Source organism: Aulonocara stuartgranti (genome assembly GCF_965226115.1).
Source record: "Aulonocara stuartgranti genome assembly, chromosome: 2".
NCBI classification, from domain to species: Eukaryota; Metazoa; Chordata; class Actinopteri; order Cichliformes; family Cichlidae; genus Aulonocara; species Aulonocara stuartgranti.
This window is the reverse complement of record NC_138940.1, coordinates 29,315,344-29,332,736: the sequence shown is the minus strand read 5'-3', so window position 1 is coordinate 29,332,736 and position 17,393 is coordinate 29,315,344. Positions and strand designations below refer to the sequence as shown.

At 38.4% G+C, this 17,393-nt stretch overlaps 2 protein-coding genes across 2 annotated transcripts in view; both read left to right on the top strand.

Moving 5' to 3' along the window:
* The first annotated feature begins 3,674 nt into the window (after positions 1 to 3,674).
* LOC309713560 (C-X-C motif chemokine 10-like) lies at positions 3,675 to 4,876 on the top strand. Its single transcript, XM_082545288.1, has 4 exons — positions 3,675 to 3,855; positions 3,972 to 4,092; positions 4,325 to 4,402; positions 4,568 to 4,876. Exons 1-4 carry the CDS (start codon positions 3,792 to 3,794, stop codon positions 4,623 to 4,625), a joined length of 321 nt encoding a protein of 106 aa, XP_082401414.1. The 5' UTR covers positions 3,675 to 3,791; the 3' UTR covers positions 4,626 to 4,876.
* A 3,651-nt stretch (positions 4,877 to 8,527) lies between these two features.
* The window catches only part of gfpt2 (glutamine-fructose-6-phosphate transaminase 2), a 36,092-nt gene continuing 27,226 nt past the window's right edge, over positions 8,528 to 17,393 (top strand). Inside the window, exons 1-7 of the mRNA XM_082548249.1 lie at positions 8,528 to 8,739; positions 10,164 to 10,285; positions 10,419 to 10,603; positions 10,785 to 10,896; positions 11,104 to 11,231; positions 14,324 to 14,460; positions 14,583 to 14,758. Of these exons, the coding sequence (XP_082404375.1) occupies positions 10,258 to 10,285; positions 10,419 to 10,603; positions 10,785 to 10,896; positions 11,104 to 11,231; positions 14,324 to 14,460; positions 14,583 to 14,758 (766 nt within the window). The 5' untranslated portion in view covers positions 8,528 to 8,739; positions 10,164 to 10,257. The remainder of the gene's footprint in view (positions 8,740 to 10,163; positions 10,286 to 10,418; positions 10,604 to 10,784; positions 10,897 to 11,103; positions 11,232 to 14,323; positions 14,461 to 14,582; positions 14,759 to 17,393) is intronic.

The following is a 17,393-nucleotide window of genomic DNA, read 5'->3' as shown; positions in this document are numbered from 1 at the left end:
AACAAGCTGTACCCACAAATGGGAAAAGCCATTAAATATTAACAAAAAGTACATATAAAATATTCAAGCGTGCTAAGTGCACAGAAATACAGTTAATCTGCGTTGGAAGCACTGAATAAAAAAGCGTGATTTCTAAATCTCTCTGTGAGAGCAGGTTTTGATTTGATTTATAGTTTTCTACACGTTATAAGCGCTTCTGTGTCGTTTTAGAGAGGTCACACTTGCTGACCAAGCGACTACTGGTGTTCAGTCTGGCACCGCAAGAAAAAAAGTCCCCATTCTCGCTTTTTATTGGAAGGGAAGATCCCCGTGTCTTAAAATAGCATGCCTCCACTTTGACATTTGTTTGAATCTTTGGTTTAATATTTTACATTTAATCTTCGAATCCAATGATTTTTGTTTTTTAAAGTTCTTTTTGCATGCAACCTCTCAGAAAGCCCTTTTAAAATTGTATTAAATTTTAAATTAAACATTACAGTGCTTGAACCATCATTTCTGCCCCCAAAAACAGATTTTCACACTTAAGTATTGAAATCGATGTGAATGATTTGGATTGCAGCAGCCCACCATCACGGGACATCACCCACATCATCCCAGACGTAGACAGATATGTCAGAAGTTGCAGTAAGTCAAACCAAAACCTTCTGCATGGCTGCAAACGAGATGTTTTGTAGTTTGGGTGAATGCCAAACATGTTTCTGAAGTCCTCAGAGTTGACATTTTAGAGACATAACCCCTTTGATTAATACTATAAACACTAGTTTCATCCTCCTTTCCTCATTTTTTTAAGCTGCTGGTTCTCTACATCACAGCTTTTACAGGAAACTAATGTGAATTCTTCTTATTACATCACTTTCTGTTTCATTCTGGCTTTCTGACCTTCTTGCAGCTGAAAATAGGTTATAAAAAAAAAGAAGAAAATAAAAGTTGATTGAATTTCAGTTTGCCAAGCGTCAAATGAAAAGGGAAATAAAACTGAAACTCCGAAGCTTTCTTTTGAAACCATATTTGCTCAAGGCTTTGATCTTGGTGGCTTTTCTTATCAGATCTGATCAGATTTTATCTGGTGTGTCACCATCAAACCAAAGACAGAAGGCAGATAGTCAGATAAGTCAGAGATTACCGATTTATTCACACCAGAAATGTCACAAATGTACAACTACCGCTTACTACAAATGGAAAGAAATAAAACAAAGCTGCGTGTTTTTCCGAGCACTCACACCTTTCTCATTTGGAGATGAGAATGCTAAAGGTGTCAAACCACTGATGCATGTAACATCATGCCCTCGTGTTGCAAAATAAAAAAAAAGAAAGAAAAAAAAAGAAAGAAAGAAAGAAAAAGCCCACATGTTGTGTAAGTTGTTCAAATATCTGCCTTTGTTATGATAGCAATAAAAAGAGAAGGATTTTTATTGTATTATCATGTGATAGTTGGAATATTACATTTTTCTGATGTTTGAACATTAATAAAATGATATAATTAAAGAAAAAGTTTGTTTCACTTTATTTGTGCATCTGCTCCCTATTTAGCTCAGATATATATTTTTTCTGGTTTATTCAATTAAATAATTTCATTTAAAAATTCCACAAAACTTGATATGACGGAGGTTAAATCCATTATTATTTATTGGGCAGAAAGTTAAAAACATAAAATAAAACATAACTTTAAAAAAGTTATAGGAATAAAGCAGGTAAGCTTTTTTTTTAAGCAAATGTTAGGATTATATGAAATGGTGCATTGTGGAAAATGCACGTGTATGTGAACTGTATGTTTAATGGAAGCAGAAGTTGTCGTTTTTTTTAACTCTGAAACACTTTAATCTGCCCCCATTTTTTATATATATATTTTTTTTCAGTCTATTATGAATTTGATATAAAGAACATGAAATTCAAAATAATTTTCAGCTCTCACAAAACCATAGCCAGTACATCTAAATAGTGGCAGCTTTCTAGTTTGTTAGCCAAGGCCTTGAAAGCTTATTTTACCTACAGCATGTGTGTGTGAGCTTTCAATATCCGCTGCAACGCCGATGTGTTGCAATAACTGCAACTAAATGTTTCCTGTAAAAGCTGCTTAGTCCAACACAGTAACTTAGATGACTTTATCCCTCCATTTAGAATGGCTACAGCTCTGGGATATTTGACAGTTTGCTCACATTAAGTCTTCTAGAGACAACTGATACCCCTGAGAACTCTTATTTTCCAGCAATGGGCTCTATAATGTATTATCTTTTCTGCATTAAGTTTAAACTCACAGCTTACTTAGTTAGATATACCTTACTAGGACCTCATTCTACCTTCAGCAATTACAGCCGTAATTGTTTGCATTCAACACATTGCAAAAAAATTCCCCACAGATTTTGGTCCATAAATTAACACGACAGCATCACACGGGTGCTGTAGATTTGCCAGCTACACATCCATGATGATCTACTGGACTGACATCTGACAGATGAGGAGGCCATTTGAGTACGGTGCACTCACTGCAATGTTCAAGAAACTGATGTGAGATGATTTGAGTTTTGTTACACTGCTCAACTGATACCGAGGGGCCCAAATAGTGCCGGGAAAAGATTCCCTACATCATTAAACCACCACCAGCCTGAACTGTTGACGCAGAGCTGGATGGATCCATGTGCCCATGTTCTTTCTGACCCTATCACCTACATGTTGACTCATCAGACCAGTCAATGTTTTTCCATCTTATGTTATGCAATTTTGGTGAGTCCATGTAAATTTTAAGCTTCAGGTTCCTGTTGTTAGCTGACATGAGTGTCACTTCTTGTGGTCTTCTGCTGCTGTAGCTCATCTGCTTTGAGGTTCAGTGTGTTGTGTATTCACAACAAATGCTCTTCTTCATACCTTGATTGTAACAAGTGGTTAAATGAGTTGCTGTTGCCTTGTATCACCTCGACGCGACTAAATCATTCTCCTCTGACTTCTGGCGTCAACAAGGAATTATCCCACAGAGAACTGCTGCTCACTGGATATTTTCTGTTTTTCAGGCCGTTCTCTGTAAACCCTTGAGATTGTTGCTCAGGAAAATCCCGGTAGATTAGCAGTTTCTGAAATACTCAAATCAGCACAACAGGCACCAGCAAACATGTGACATTATAACTCCTAAATTACCTTGCTTCCTCATTCTGATGTTCTGTTTGAATCATGTCTACAATCCTAAATGCACTTATTTGGTGCCATATGAATATTTAACATGGCCCAAGTGTTTTTCCTTTTATTTCTCACAGGTTAGAAAGGTTTCATTTCTCACATGACCTAAATGTTTTGATGGTTGATGTGGGGGTTTTTTTTGTTTTGTTTTGTTTTTTGTTTTGTTTTTATCAAAATTAATTCATTATGCAAAATGTTTAAGAAATAAATGTCCTTGTGTCTTTGCCTGTTCACACAAACATTCAGAATACAAGTTCATATGTGTGAGAACTTGTAATTGTTATGCAAAAAGGTTTAATGTTCTCTTGTAATCTATCATATTACCACAAAATGTCAAAATGTTGTACCACCAGACACAGAGCTGAGAAGGAGTGGGGGGGTTGGAGGGTTGGCTTTTTCGATTTTGTGGCATTTTTGAGTTTCACTTTCCACTGTCAAAAATTTCCCTTTGTCACAGGAAAGATTACGTATGCAGCCAAAGTAAGTATTTAAGAGCCCACTCTGAGTCGACTCCTCACAGCACTCCTGTCAACAATCAGTCTTTAATTGTTGCAAGACTCTCTCTGGCTTCATTATTATCTTTGCTGCACGTTTTCAGCACCAGTGTCATCTTGAAACCAGCAATGTCAACCCTCATCAAAGCGTTTCTGCTCCTGGCTGTCATGGTCTGCATCTCCCAGGCCCAACGTAAGTTTCTTTCTTTATTTGTCCTTTTAGATGATTTAGATTCTTGGTTGAAATTACGCAAACTTGAATTTGTGCACGTCAAATATTAATTTCTTTTTCATTGCCTTCTTTTCTAGTCAAACAATCAGGACAGCAGTGTCTGTGTCACCGTGTCAGGAATCTTAACGGCATGAAGACTGACATAAAGGACATACAGATCTACCCAGCAACCATCTTCTGCAACAAAGTGGAGATTGTGTAAGTTTTTTTTAATATGACTTTTTTTTTCATTATTACTTTTGATAAATTCAACATGAAGATTTGCTAAGCTTTAATAAAGCATCACACAAGAAATTGCACGACAGTGCAAATTAAATGCATCCTAACTAAAAATACCTTTTTAAGGTAGATAATGATTTTAGAAAAATACTTGTAGGATCCTTAGCTTTTCCATTTAAATTGAACTTACCTCTATTTTCTATTTCAACAGTGTTACCTTGAACAGTGGCCTCCGCTATTGCTTGAACCCCGAGCAAAGAAACGTGAAAAGGCTCCTGACTAAAATCATGTGAGTACACTTCACCACACTCATCCAAGTTTTACATCCAGTACTCTGATTGTCTAAATAATAATGTTAGATTATTAGTGAATCGCTTCAGTTTATAGAAATAAAGTAATAAATGACTTTTTTTTCCTAATGAGTGCACTGTTTGTTTGTTTTTTGTGAATTTAGGGATAAAAAGCAGAAGACCACTTCCTCCCCAGTGGAACCCTCCACAGCTGCCATGTAATTGTCTTTTAAGCTCTCTGAAAGAAAAAGCACCTCATATGACCTCTGAACTCTCAACAAAGTCACCTTGACAAAAAAAAAAAAACATGGACATGAAATGATTGTAGTTTTTTTTATTTAATTTTTTTATATGTGCTTATATTTTATGTCCACTCCGTTGTATCCTGTTTTTATTCTTCTGTGTTTTTGTAAATAGATGAATGTCTCTTTGTACTTCTTGATATTTTTTTAATAAAATTATTAGCTCTTAAAGATTTGTTTCCTCATATTTCATGCCAGTAGGATTTTGTGTCTATACAAACATTTGAACTACTGATCTCTTTAGAATGTATAAACAGCCTAGTTGACGTTAATAAACTGATGATTAATCATTAATTACTGTGTCAGAGGTCAGCGAGCAAGAAGAGAGTAGCATATGTGCAGCTATCCTCTATAATTAATAATATCAATTCAACATTAATAAACACCTCAAACACAAAACATTACAAAGTGCTGCATTATTGCAAAACAGTCTTGCATGTGTGGGACGTGCACATGTGTTTTCCACACTTATTAAAATGGCACAGTGGCAGAATGATTAAGACTTTCCTCTTACAGTAAGAGGTTTCATAGTGTGAACCTCAGCTGGGGTCTTTCTGTGTGGAGTTGGCAGCTCCTCCCAGTGCCTGGGTGGGTTTTCTCTGGGTACTCCAGCTTCCTCCCATCATCCAAAGACATGCGTATTAGGTAAACTCGTGGTTCTAAATTACATGAAGTGGTTAAAGTGTTTGAATTGTACTGAATAAAACACTGTACACTCAAATATAAAAGGTTCTTCATCCTTAAAAGTAACAATTAAGCAAAATGCAACCAAAATGTAACATATTACATTTTATTTATGTAGTAACATTAAATGGGGAAACTTATATGTAAATAAATGAGTTAAAGTCAGTATTTCTGGGCAGAATTATTTTTGGAGTGTATTAATGTATGGTTAAAAAAATGTGACTTGCAGTTAGAGCACTTGCGTTGCGACAGAGTTCTGACAGGCCTGTCCCATAAAAAAAACATGCAGACGGTGTATGTGCAGTCTCACAATTTCAGTATTCCCAAAAACCAACATTTACCTTATTTTGACCCACGCTGGTGGATTTAATATTCAGTATGAAGTATGTATGGGTCAAATTTGATTCTGAACAGCCACGGTATATAAAAATTTGAATCATCTTTACACCAGTGTAAATATATATATATATATTATACAATATATATATATATATATATATATATATATATATATATATATATATATATATATATATATATATATATATATATATAGATAGATATATATATATATATTTTTTTTTTTTTTTGTGTGTGTGTGTATTTTCAGTCACTTCAGTCATCAAATTCCTGTGACTAAAAGAAAAGAATTTCAGTTGTTTTTACATCTGTTGAAATTGAAAATGGGTCAAATTTGACCCAAACAGCATGAAAGGATTAAAACTCAAGTGTGCGCTTTCTCTTTAAGGGCTGTAACTGTTCATATGCTACACCAATAGTGCTATCTTGTGGACCAGCGCTGGTAATGCAAAGTATAAAAATTAAAAATCGTCCATATAATCAGTTGCCATCCATCCATCCAGTTGCGGCAGCACGGTGGCACGGTGGTTAGCACTGTTGCCGCGCAGCAAGAAGGTCCTGAGTTCAATTCCAACATCAGGCCGGGGTCTTTCTGTGTGGAGTTTGCATGTTCTCCCCGTGTTTGCGTGGGTTCTCTCCGGGTACTCCGGCTTCCTCCCACCATCCAAAGACATGCAGCTTGTGGGGATAGGTTAATTGGATAATCCAAATTGTCACTAGGTGTGAATGTGCGAATGAATGTGAGTGCGAATGGTTGTCTGTCCCTGTGTGTTGGCCCTGTGACAGACTGGCGACCTGTCCAGGGTGTACCCTGCCTCTCGCCCTATGACAGCTGGGATAGGCTCCAGTGCCCCCCGCGACCCTGAAAAGGATAAGCGGAAGTGAATGGATGGATAATCAGTTGCTTCTATCTTTACTTACAATCTATGAGATTCTCTTTTGAATTCTTGCAGTAGTGATTGAATTTGAATATTAATTTGACTAAAAACTGATCAGACTTTCATGTCATTTGTAGTATTTTTAAAGAAAATGGCTTGATATTGCACATCAGTGCAAAAATAATCAGCTAAAAATTACTAAAATATGTCTCAGGGAAATGGAAAATATTATAGAATTTTCCACTTGAATTAGTCTTTTAACATAATGAAACACAGTGGCAACATTTAGCACATGCAAATAGCACAGCACAGCCAGTCACACACACAATCCTGCTATACATAACAAGAGGTAGAGGCTAAAGGAGACAAAATCAAACAAACAAACAAGACGGTTGATTTTAAGCAGGTTTGAGTTGCTGAAAAAAATGATATTCTAGAAATATGAAGGTATGAGACCAAAGAATGGAGCATGAATGTTCCCTCTAATTCTGAATTGTATTAATTTGACCCATGAGATGATTTTCATTTATTTTTTAGTCCTGTTCTAGTTATGCTTTATTTATACGTTTTGCTTATATATTTAATTAGTCCCTTCAGGATCTTACTCTCTGTATTCCACTTTGTCCTCCTCCCATGTTAAGTTTATTCATGTGTAAGCATTTCTTATTCTTATTCATGTCCCATTTTAGTTTTGTAATAATTTGTCTTCTGTGTTTCATGTTTAATTTTATTTCACCTCCTAGCTCGTTGCCATTGTCTTCACCTGTGTGATGACCTTGTGTCTGTTTATCCTCCTGTTTTCAACCTCCTGACATGTGTGTATAAATAGTCCTGTCTTACTGTCTTTGAAAACTTATTTCTTCCTCTTTCAGATTCCTGCACTTGGTTCCCTTTCCTGCAATCACAACAGCTAGTCCAATTAGAATATTACATATAAAAAATGTAAAATATAGTATGAATTTCTCTCCTGGAGAAACCACAAGTAGACAGTACATCAACTTTCACATTGACTATTCAAAACCGTGAGAGCTTTGTGTGTGTGTGTGTGTGTGTGTGTGTGTGTGTGTGTGTGTGTGTGTGTGTGTGTGTGTGTGTGTGCTTTCAGCGTCAGCTGTGATGACCCATTTCTGTTGCAATAACTATTACAAAATGTTTCTTGTAAATGCTGAACAGTCCAAGATGCTGACTCAGAAGACTTGCAACCCAACCCTCCATTCAGAACAGCTTCACCTCTGGGATATTTGTGGAAGTGGTTGCACACTTTCAAGCAGATTGCCAAGCATTGAAATTAAGAAGTTAAAGTCTGGCATCAAATAGTACACATGACACTGAAGCTGCAAACAGACTGGGATTACAGGGTCCAGTCAGCAGTCAGCAATGTCCTCACTGACAGGGGTGGCTGAACTTTCCAGAGTCCTATAGGCTGCTATCCACCACACCCTCATCCACATAATTTGCATGTGCATTCCCTGAACCCAAGGGTGACCTTAGCCATCTACCAATGCTTTTACCACGGCTAGACCTCAGTCTAACCTTAGCTTTGAAACCAAGTCTTAAACTGCAGTTCATTTTAAATAAAAGGCCAGGATCTTACAAGGCCCACAACGCTGATCACACTGATCAAGTCTAATCTTTGCAGATAACCCTTTAAACTTCACCATTACTGCAACTCCTCTTATGTAAAACGCTAAAGTTTAAAAATAAAAAAGATCTAAAGTTTTAAATGATAAGAATGAATGGGGATTAGGAATTCACTGCAGATTCAAGCAAACCTGCCTTATCGCCTCAGCTTTGAAGTATAACATTCAGGATTGTTATGAGGTGATAAAATATACACAGTAACGATCTTGATCTATTGCACCACATCAAAACATACTGAGTCAAGTTTCAGCGGATCCCTCCGCGGCGGCTTAGGCTGCTGCCAAGGAGGTACGTTCACCGTGACGTGGGCATATGGACTCTGTTTGCATGTCCAAAAGTCATGGATAAACTAGCCGGCGAACAAACAAACAATATCTTTTTGTTCGTTATCCCAAATCGGCGCGACAGTGGCAACGAAATCACTGCAGCTGTGGAGTAATTTCAGAGGGACAGTGAGAGAATTCTTCACGGGTGAGTTTTAAGTTTTAAATATACGATGAAGGGATCGTGCAAATTCTGGACAACCTAAAATGTAGATCTTGTATGTATATACAAACTAAATGTATAGCCTATTGCAAATCACATCATTTTAAAGTGGTTTGAATGGGCTTCTCTGTTTTTACATACATGTATTTTTCTCGGAAAACACTGCAGCGTGAGTCATGTGTCATTCCTCATTCATTACAGCTAGTTTGCGTTTTTTTTTTTAAATCCTACACCGACACGAGTCAAACATCCCCATGACTTCTTTTCTTTCGGGGGAGGGGTGTGTGCGTTTTTTCTTTTTTCTTTTTGCAAGTCACTGTATCTGGCTTCCATGAGCGCCGACGTGAACAGCACGATGTCAGCTGTCTGGAAAGTAGACCGGACTACTAAACACCACCGACCCGTGTCTGCAAAATCTGAATTCTGCTGCAATATGTATGAGAAACATGTCACATTCTGAGTTCATTTAAGAGCGCATTCAGCTGGAAAGTGAGCTCAGATCACGGCGATTGGGAGCTAAACAAGATTGAGTGTGGTTTTATTCGACTGAATAGGGAACTAACTAACTGGATCAGCTGTCAGACGGAAATGAAAAAGTGTCATTTCCTTGTTTAATCCAGAGCTCGGTTGTGTTGTAGTGTTGTGCGATACTACAGATTGTGATATCAATCTGCTACCAAGAAAATACACTATATAAAGTGTCAATACCGATGCCGAATATGTTGTAGTTGTGTCATGATTTATGAAAGGGATCATCATTATTCTGCGATTTCTAAACACATTTTAACATTCACTACATACTCACTGTGCTTTTTTTCTTTCCAAAATAACGATTTAGCAAAATAAAAGCATACCTTTCAACTTTTCATATATTTTCAAAACTGTTTTTTTATTTATTTATTTTTTACCTGAAATGTAAATATTCCTGTCTCTAAACACTTTGGGTCAGCTTCTGATGCTTTGATGTGTTAGAACTGTATTAAAAATCTTTTGAAATTATTCATTGGGCTGAATACTGAACTTAAATGATAGAAAAAAGTGTCAATCTTGTCACGCTAGTATTAATCTGATACCAGTACTATCGACATTTGGGTAAATTTGGCCACCTCTGCTGTACTCCTCTGCTATCAGCAGGAATTTATGTGTGACTGATATTAATGGCGCTGCTGTAATCAGACTCTGTATTTCTATTTAAGGCAGGTCAGGACATCTTGCACTGTGTTCAGTAATTAATGTCTGTTGTGTTTATTTTTTGCACTTACCCATAATCATGTTGTTAAACATATGCATAGAGTACATGTGTAGGCCTACCTTCTTCCCCAGGTAAAAGAAATGACATTAGTGAGCAGTGTTTTACATTCGTTTCTGTGAGCCTAATAACTTTCCGTGTCTGGTGTCATGTGATGAAGTGGTCAGATCTGAGTCCAGCATCAAGCTGAGTGTCAGGTTAACGGCCAAGCTGTCAGACCCCACCGTTTCCTGCAGTCAGCTGCTCAGAACATAATGGCCTCAGGACGGGGAGACATTCCAGGTAAACAAGATTTGAGATATGGCAGAGTTAAACTGTGAGACAAGTGATTATCTTGTACTGATAACAGAAGTTTTTTCTCTTGTTTATTTGTTTGTTTATTTACACAGTAATGTGTCCTTTTCCTTCATTTCAGTACTTGAGTCCGGCACGCCGTCCTGCCTCATGGGTGCATTATCATCTCCAATTGGAATACAACGACACAATATCAGCTATGATGAGAACATGGATGGCCCTATGCATTCCCCACCTTCTGACTTGACTGTCAACATCCTGTGGAAAGAACCTGTTATCCCACAGAACAGGTTCAGGAAAACTGAGGTGCTCCCGTGTTTACCCTTATTTTCTAACCCACGTTGTTTTGAATTGGTTACCGGAACAAAATGATCCTTGTATTAGTTGCGTGTAAATGCTTCTTGAATGTTAGGTGCGTGCACTTCTTATTTGCTCCATTTCTAATAGTTTGTAAGTGCAGCCTAACACTTAGGATTTGTGTGACTAGGAAGGGAAGAGTGGTGGGAAGTTACTGAGCGTTGAGGGAGCACCATCAGCCAAGTCTCCTGGGCCTGTGGTGAAAGCCAAAGCCACCACTTTAATGAGCTCGCTAAGGATCAGTAAGTCCACGAAAGCAACTTCACTAAACAACTTTATTTAAAAATATAGAGTTACTTAACAAGGCCACTGTCCACTACATGAATTATGATGCTCAGAACGACTTGGCTCCCACTTAAACAATCTTAAGAGTGTTAGTGGAGCTATGCTGGAGTGCAGCACCTTAAACACACTGACTAGTTGTCTGCAATGTTCCCATAATCTCTCAGAGGAATCCCACAAGAGCCTTGAGGAGTTTGAGCACCAGGCTGGACTAACAGAGTCTGGTTATTACCCTCACAAGGGCCTTTCTGCTGAAGAGACCCACATTCACAGACGAGGTGATGTCACACTGCCGGTGAGTATTAACAGTTTTAATCACTGACCGCAAGTAACAATGAACTCAAAAGAAAATGCACACCTAAATGTCATTTGTCAGAAGGTTGTTGTTATTATTATTAAAAAGAGTACATTAAAAAAAACACATCATAAATCTGACCCTTATCAAATTAAGTTGATGGACTGGCTCAGATATATATTTAAAGCCTGTGCTACAAGGCAGGATTTCATCTTATTTGGGTAACTACAGAGTTAATCCTGGGTTTTCTTCCAAATGCAGATCACCATAGTAATTTATGCTGTGAAAGTGACCTACTCTGGGGCAGATTATCATGAAAATTAGAGACCTAGTTTTTTAATAGCTTGCAATGACTGTCTTTCCCCCGATTAGCATAATTAAGAAGTATATGTTAAATGTTCCATCCATCCATCCATTCGCTTATCCTTTTCAGGGTCGCGGGGGGCGCTGGAGCCTATCCCAGCTGTCATAGGGCGAAAGGCGGGGTACACCCTGGACAGGTCGCCAGTCTGTCGCAGGGCTAACACATAGGGACAGACAACCATTCACACTCACACCTAGTGACAATTTGGATTAATCAATTAACCTATCCCCACAAGCTGCATGTCTTTGGACGGTGGGAGGAAGCCGGAGTACCCGGAGAGAACCCACGCAAACACGGGGAGAACATGCAAACTCCACACAGAAAGACCCCGGCCTGATGTTGGAATTGAACTCAGGAGCTTCTTGCTGTGCGGCAACAGTGCTAACCACCGTGCCACCGTGCTGCCCATGTTAAATGTTAACATCTACTTTGTATGAATTATCGGCTGGATTTTAGTTTTCATACATGCATGAGCAATTAGTTTTTAGAAAGAAGAGGACAATATATATCCCTCACCACAACTAGCCACCCACCTACAGGTCCTCAAATTTACTATTTACTGACCTAATTCTTATTGACCTCACAAAGTTACTGAATATCATTAACGTGTAAAGATCACTTAGTAAGGTAAGCTAAGTAAACTTTTACTTAAAGAAACTTGATATGTGCACTTCTAATTACATAAAAACCTATTGTTAACATGGCAAAACGTCTTGATAAACAAATTACGTAATGAGCTCTGCGCTGGCTCCATAGGCTGTAGTTCTTGCAGTATTGTTGCCAAGCAACGCCCCTGCACAAACCAAACCCCTTCCTTTTTCCTGTTCCCCGAGACGGACCAATCACAGAGCTCCTACCAAAACCAGAAAAGGCCTACTTTGCTGCATAGACTGTATCGTCGTCGTTTTTGTGAAAAATAATCGTCAGTTAAACTGGAAATTATGGACAAAGTGAAAGAAATTGTCGGACCGAGGCGTCAACGAAAAGTTATCATAAAAAGGTTAGTCAGACGTCGCTGCTTTAGTTGACGACAGTCAGGTCGAAGGTGTTGTACGCCGTTAGCGAAGCTAGCATTCAAACAAACGTATTTATTCGGAACAATAAAAATAAATGATCGGCATATATCAACTACCGTGAATCTCGCAATACAAAGGAGGGGATGGTGGTTTGCGTATTGATGGGTTAAAGTAGTTAACCATTGTGTGGTTCTTGGCCTTGGTTAGCACTGGCTAACTAGAAACCAGCAGACATTTAAAGGCCGTGTTGCTTACCGTGAGTGGAAGCTTCAGGTAAATAAAATAACCTGAAAGGGTAACTTTAGGGGCTTGGGAAGCCCTTCGCACTTGCTAAGTGAGCGTGATGTAAATATATAACTTGGATAATTACTCTGTTTGCCCCGCACTATCATCATTTTACTATCATGAGGCCTAACGCTAAGAAATGATCGAGGCACAGACTGGTGCTGGCATTATTTTTTTTTAAACTCTTGTATCTGTATTGAAACCAGATTTCACACAGATTCCACTTTAGGTGGTGTTATTTGAAAAGCGTTTTATTTATTACGTAACTGTAATAAATGGGTTTTGTCTTGTTTTATATACACACGAGGAACAAATCGACTACCAGAGGTTTTCCGTGCGATATGTGTATTTATTTTTTTTGCTGTGTTAGTGTATTTGTGGTTTTTGTATGTCTTTACTCTTTTTTTATTTTTTTTATTTTTTATTTCAGCTTTCTGACACTTTATAAGCTATACAGAATTGTTTGCATGTGGCAGGCTGTTGTTATGACCTCCATGTTGATCGTTCTGGCTGAGGGCCAGTCGGGTTCAAGTAGTGACGAACTAGGTTACTGACCCAAGTAATGTGTTTAAAAGGCCACTACGTTGCTTTGCGCTCTTCATTTGCAAAATGGACTCTACCCAGAGTAGAAAGCAGGACCTCATGCACAATGGAGATATGAGCTTGGAAGGGCATTTGCCATATGATTGGGAATATGCCCATACCGAATGGAAACTGGGCACTGAAAATGTTTTTCAAGAGATTAGTCATGAACTCAATTTAAGTCTGATGGCAAGTATAGTGGAACTTGGATTTGTTTTTGGGGTTTTTTTGCCTTTAGTCAAAAAGTAGCTTTTGTTTACTCTGTACTAAAACTGAAGACGACTGATGATTGACAAATACATTAACATGGATTTGTTGTTTTTCGTAGGTGTTTCAGGGATTTCAATCAATTTTGTGAAAAAGTCGAAGTTATGTAATGAAAGCTTAATTTGGTGCGTAACAGTTCTGTGGTTCTTAATGTGTTTACTGCTGTTTAATGATAAATTAAGATGAGTAATTTTTGCACACTTTGTTTCTAACCTTTGATCTGTGTTCCCACCTGCATAACGTAGTCAATGGCAATAGGCTCTGAGAACCTGTGACGTCCTATTTTTCGATCTGCAAACCAAGTAAAACAGTGTTGACCTTGTGCATTGCGTATTTAGGGATGTTTGCTCTGTAAATACAATTAGTTGTTTCACTGACAGATTAACAAAAGATCATAAAACAACAAACTTACAAACAGGGTCACGGGGGAAACAAAACAGCACTGTTTGTGCTTTTGTGCTGGCCAGACACATGTGGGAAGATTAAAACTGTTTAATAAATTTACACTGACAGTGGAGCAGATGGGAGCTTGTGACTTTTTTTTTTTTTAAACTGTTTTTGTTTTTCTTGCTGTGCAGAAGTTGAGAATGCCAAGTGGAAACTTTGAGGACAGGCTTACAACATCAGCATCAACCACCCCAAGTGGCACCCCTTCTGTTACTCCCAACATCACCCCCTGCGTTAGTCCCTACTCTTCACCGAGTGTTCATCGCAGGTAGGAACTGTACTGTTGTAAAGCCAGTTGTCATTCAGCAAAGAAACCCCCTTATATTTATACATTTGTACAATTTCCAATTGGCTGTATGTTCATGTTGTTCTTGGGTAATGGGAATACAGGAACTGGTTTCATCTGAGTCCTGTACCTTTCCTTGCTGCACCTGAGACCCACAGTCCCAACCCAAGCACAGACATGGGAGGAAATGAAGGAGGAGGAGGTGATAGGTGGAGTTTCTTCGGAATCCGATCTGTGGTACAGAAGTCCCCCACTGATCCTGGCTCTGAAACCAGCACAGGTAAAAGATTTGTGCTCACGCCTGTTTCTGTATCTTCAGTCTTTTAGCATTTCTATGCCGATACTCTGCGAATAGGGTGAATTGTCATACCCCTGAACCTTACATCAAAAGAAACTGCACTGACCCTCCCTTTTATTTTTGGGGGAGAAAAAAGTTTGTAAATTGATAGCATTTGAAACTACTTCCTTCTAGTCATACCACAGCCATGTTGAAACCACAACCTGCAGAACTGTTTACAAAGACAGGCCTCGCATCACAGAAACCAAAACAGAAAATGTGATCCTAATCACATGTGATAACATAGCTTGTTTTCACTGTAACATGTAGGGCTGAACGATTATGGAAAATAATCTAATTGCGATTTTTTTTGCCCCAATATTGCGATTGCGATGCGATATGCGATTATTTTTTAAGGTCTTTGTCTTCTGTATTATTAAACAAAGACAAGCAATACATCATATAGTATGGCCAATACTATATTACATTAATTTTAAACTGTTCTTTCCTGGAAGACAGACCTCTGTTATGATGACATGAGGTGATGCATGAATTGATGACTGACATTTTTATTTAACTTCTTCAATCACAACAGTATATTTGAACATACACAATAGTTTATTTTTAGCTTACAAACATCTGAGCATAAAGTGCTGACAAGGAACCCTGGTGTAAACATTAAAATGAAAGTCAGTACAATGTGCAGATTGCAGAAATATACATAAAAAAAATCTGTGGCTTTACCACACTCAGTTTTTCGACATCTGTGAACTACTAGACAGTCATTCAATTAAAAAATAATATTAAATAAATAAAACTAATAAATAAAAAATACACACATCTTACTGATCTCTGCAGTCAGTAACATTACACATAAAGTGCAAACATAATAGCAATTGTATAAACACACACACAAACACGCCTTTAAAATTTAAAGGCGTGAAATTGGACGGTCTAGCCTTCTGATTAGCGTCACCGCTGTCTCGGTGGAGTTTATTAAACTCGGCCGTCTGCTTCTTGCTATCTAAAATATAACCAGACACTGGTGTAAATTCTCGACTGTCTCATACTTCTGTTTAATAAGTTTTCTGTTTGACGTTTAGTCAGCTGTGTGAAAACCAAGGAGGAACCCACCCGGGGGATTAATAAAGTTTTATTTTATCTAATCTAATAACTTTAATCTCAGCCAAACCGATTTACTCACGAACAAACAAAACACTGAAAAAAGCCCAACAATAACATTTTTAGGTTGTCTAAGTGACTTATATATTACGTTTAACCCGAGCAGCGAAACTCCGCGGTGATCTGAAAATGATGTGCCGGGAGTTGTGCCGTTCTCGGCCGCATCAGTAACCCTCGAGCTCCCGGCTAGCTGTCGAGCTGGTGGGTAGCAGACGCCTCTGAAAACGTCGAAGCACTTTTGCAAATATGGGATATCTTGATAAACCGAGCAGATATTTGATGTTTACACAACTACTTTCTCGCCTGAAAATATGTTAAAAGTTTATTTTGTGACCCAGAAAGATTAGTATGAGTAATTTTAAAACTTAGTAGCGGCCGCCATTGCTGGAAACTGGAGTTTGGCTGGGATATGGTAGTAATTTGGACAGCCTTCGGCGCGTCGCTGTGACGTAATCGGTCTACAAATGCGGCCTCAGGAGGATGCAGCCCATGAATTTGGACATGTCCAGAGTATAATCGCAGCCTTTGCGGTTAGAAAATTGCACTTGATCATGTCGCGATATTATCGCAAATGCGATATATCGTTCAGCCCTAGTAACATGCATATTTTAACCCTGTAAAAGACTAGACCTTTTTGAGACCTTGAGTTTGTCAGAAAGTTCAATAAACATTCCAGTTTTTTGTTTTGTTTTTTAAAGAAGAATTTTCTGGCAATTATTTCGTGGTTCAGGCTTTACATGGTTAAATGCAGAATAAGGTGCAATTTAAAAGTTTTCTTATAGAAGCTATAACGGCATGTAGGTGGAATATTTCAGGGAAATTTCACACGGTACACCAGTGATGCTGTGTGTTTCTCTTTGCAGCTCTTAAGTAATTAATGGCATCATCTACCACACCTCTCTCCTGCAGGTTTGTCTCTGCAATCTTATTTTGGTCTGCAGAAATCCTCAACCATGGATGGCACCAACACCCAGGTCAACCTCAAGGTTGATGACCCTACAAAATTTATGCCACCCAAGATTGAAATCTCAGACATTGAAGCCAAGCGGCAAAACCCACGGCCCCATAAACTCAAACCTCGGGACATGAATGTTTTGACACCATCGGGCTTCTGAAGACCAGCTATGTAGCTATTCCTCCGATTCCACATTCTCAATGTTTGTTTTGTTTTGTTTTTTTTGTCTGTCCTCTTGTTCCACATTTGCCTCCCTGTCTACCTCTGTTCCCTCTGCCTCCATGCAATTTCACTCAAGCTGGGGGGAATGAGGGCCCATAGTACCTACAGTATTAGCTAACTAGCAGCAGACTGCACTGCTTCTCCTCCCCAGCTCACAGATTCAGATCAGTTGCTGTCTGCTGTCTATGCCCCCTCCTCTCGTTCTATCTTATTAGCCAAATAATGCAACAAATGGAGTAACTTCATTTGTAACCCTAACATTGGTACTGCTTCCTATTG

What these genes read in the sequence shown, in the direction of transcription:
- LOC309713560 (XM_082545288.1), top strand. Translation starts at nt 3,792, where the DNA reads ATGTCAACCCTCATCAAAGCGTTTCTGCTCCTGGCTGTCATGGTCTGC. An exon ending in CTGCATCTCCCAGGCCCAAC is followed by an intron (nt 3,856 to 3,971) that starts GTAAGTTTCTTT and finishes CTTCTTTTCTAG; the next exon opens with TCAAACAATCAGGACAGCAG. An exon ending in TGCAACAAAGTGGAGATTGT is followed by an intron (nt 4,093 to 4,324) that starts GTAAGTTTTTTT and finishes CTATTTCAACAG; the next exon opens with TGTTACCTTGAACAGTGGCC.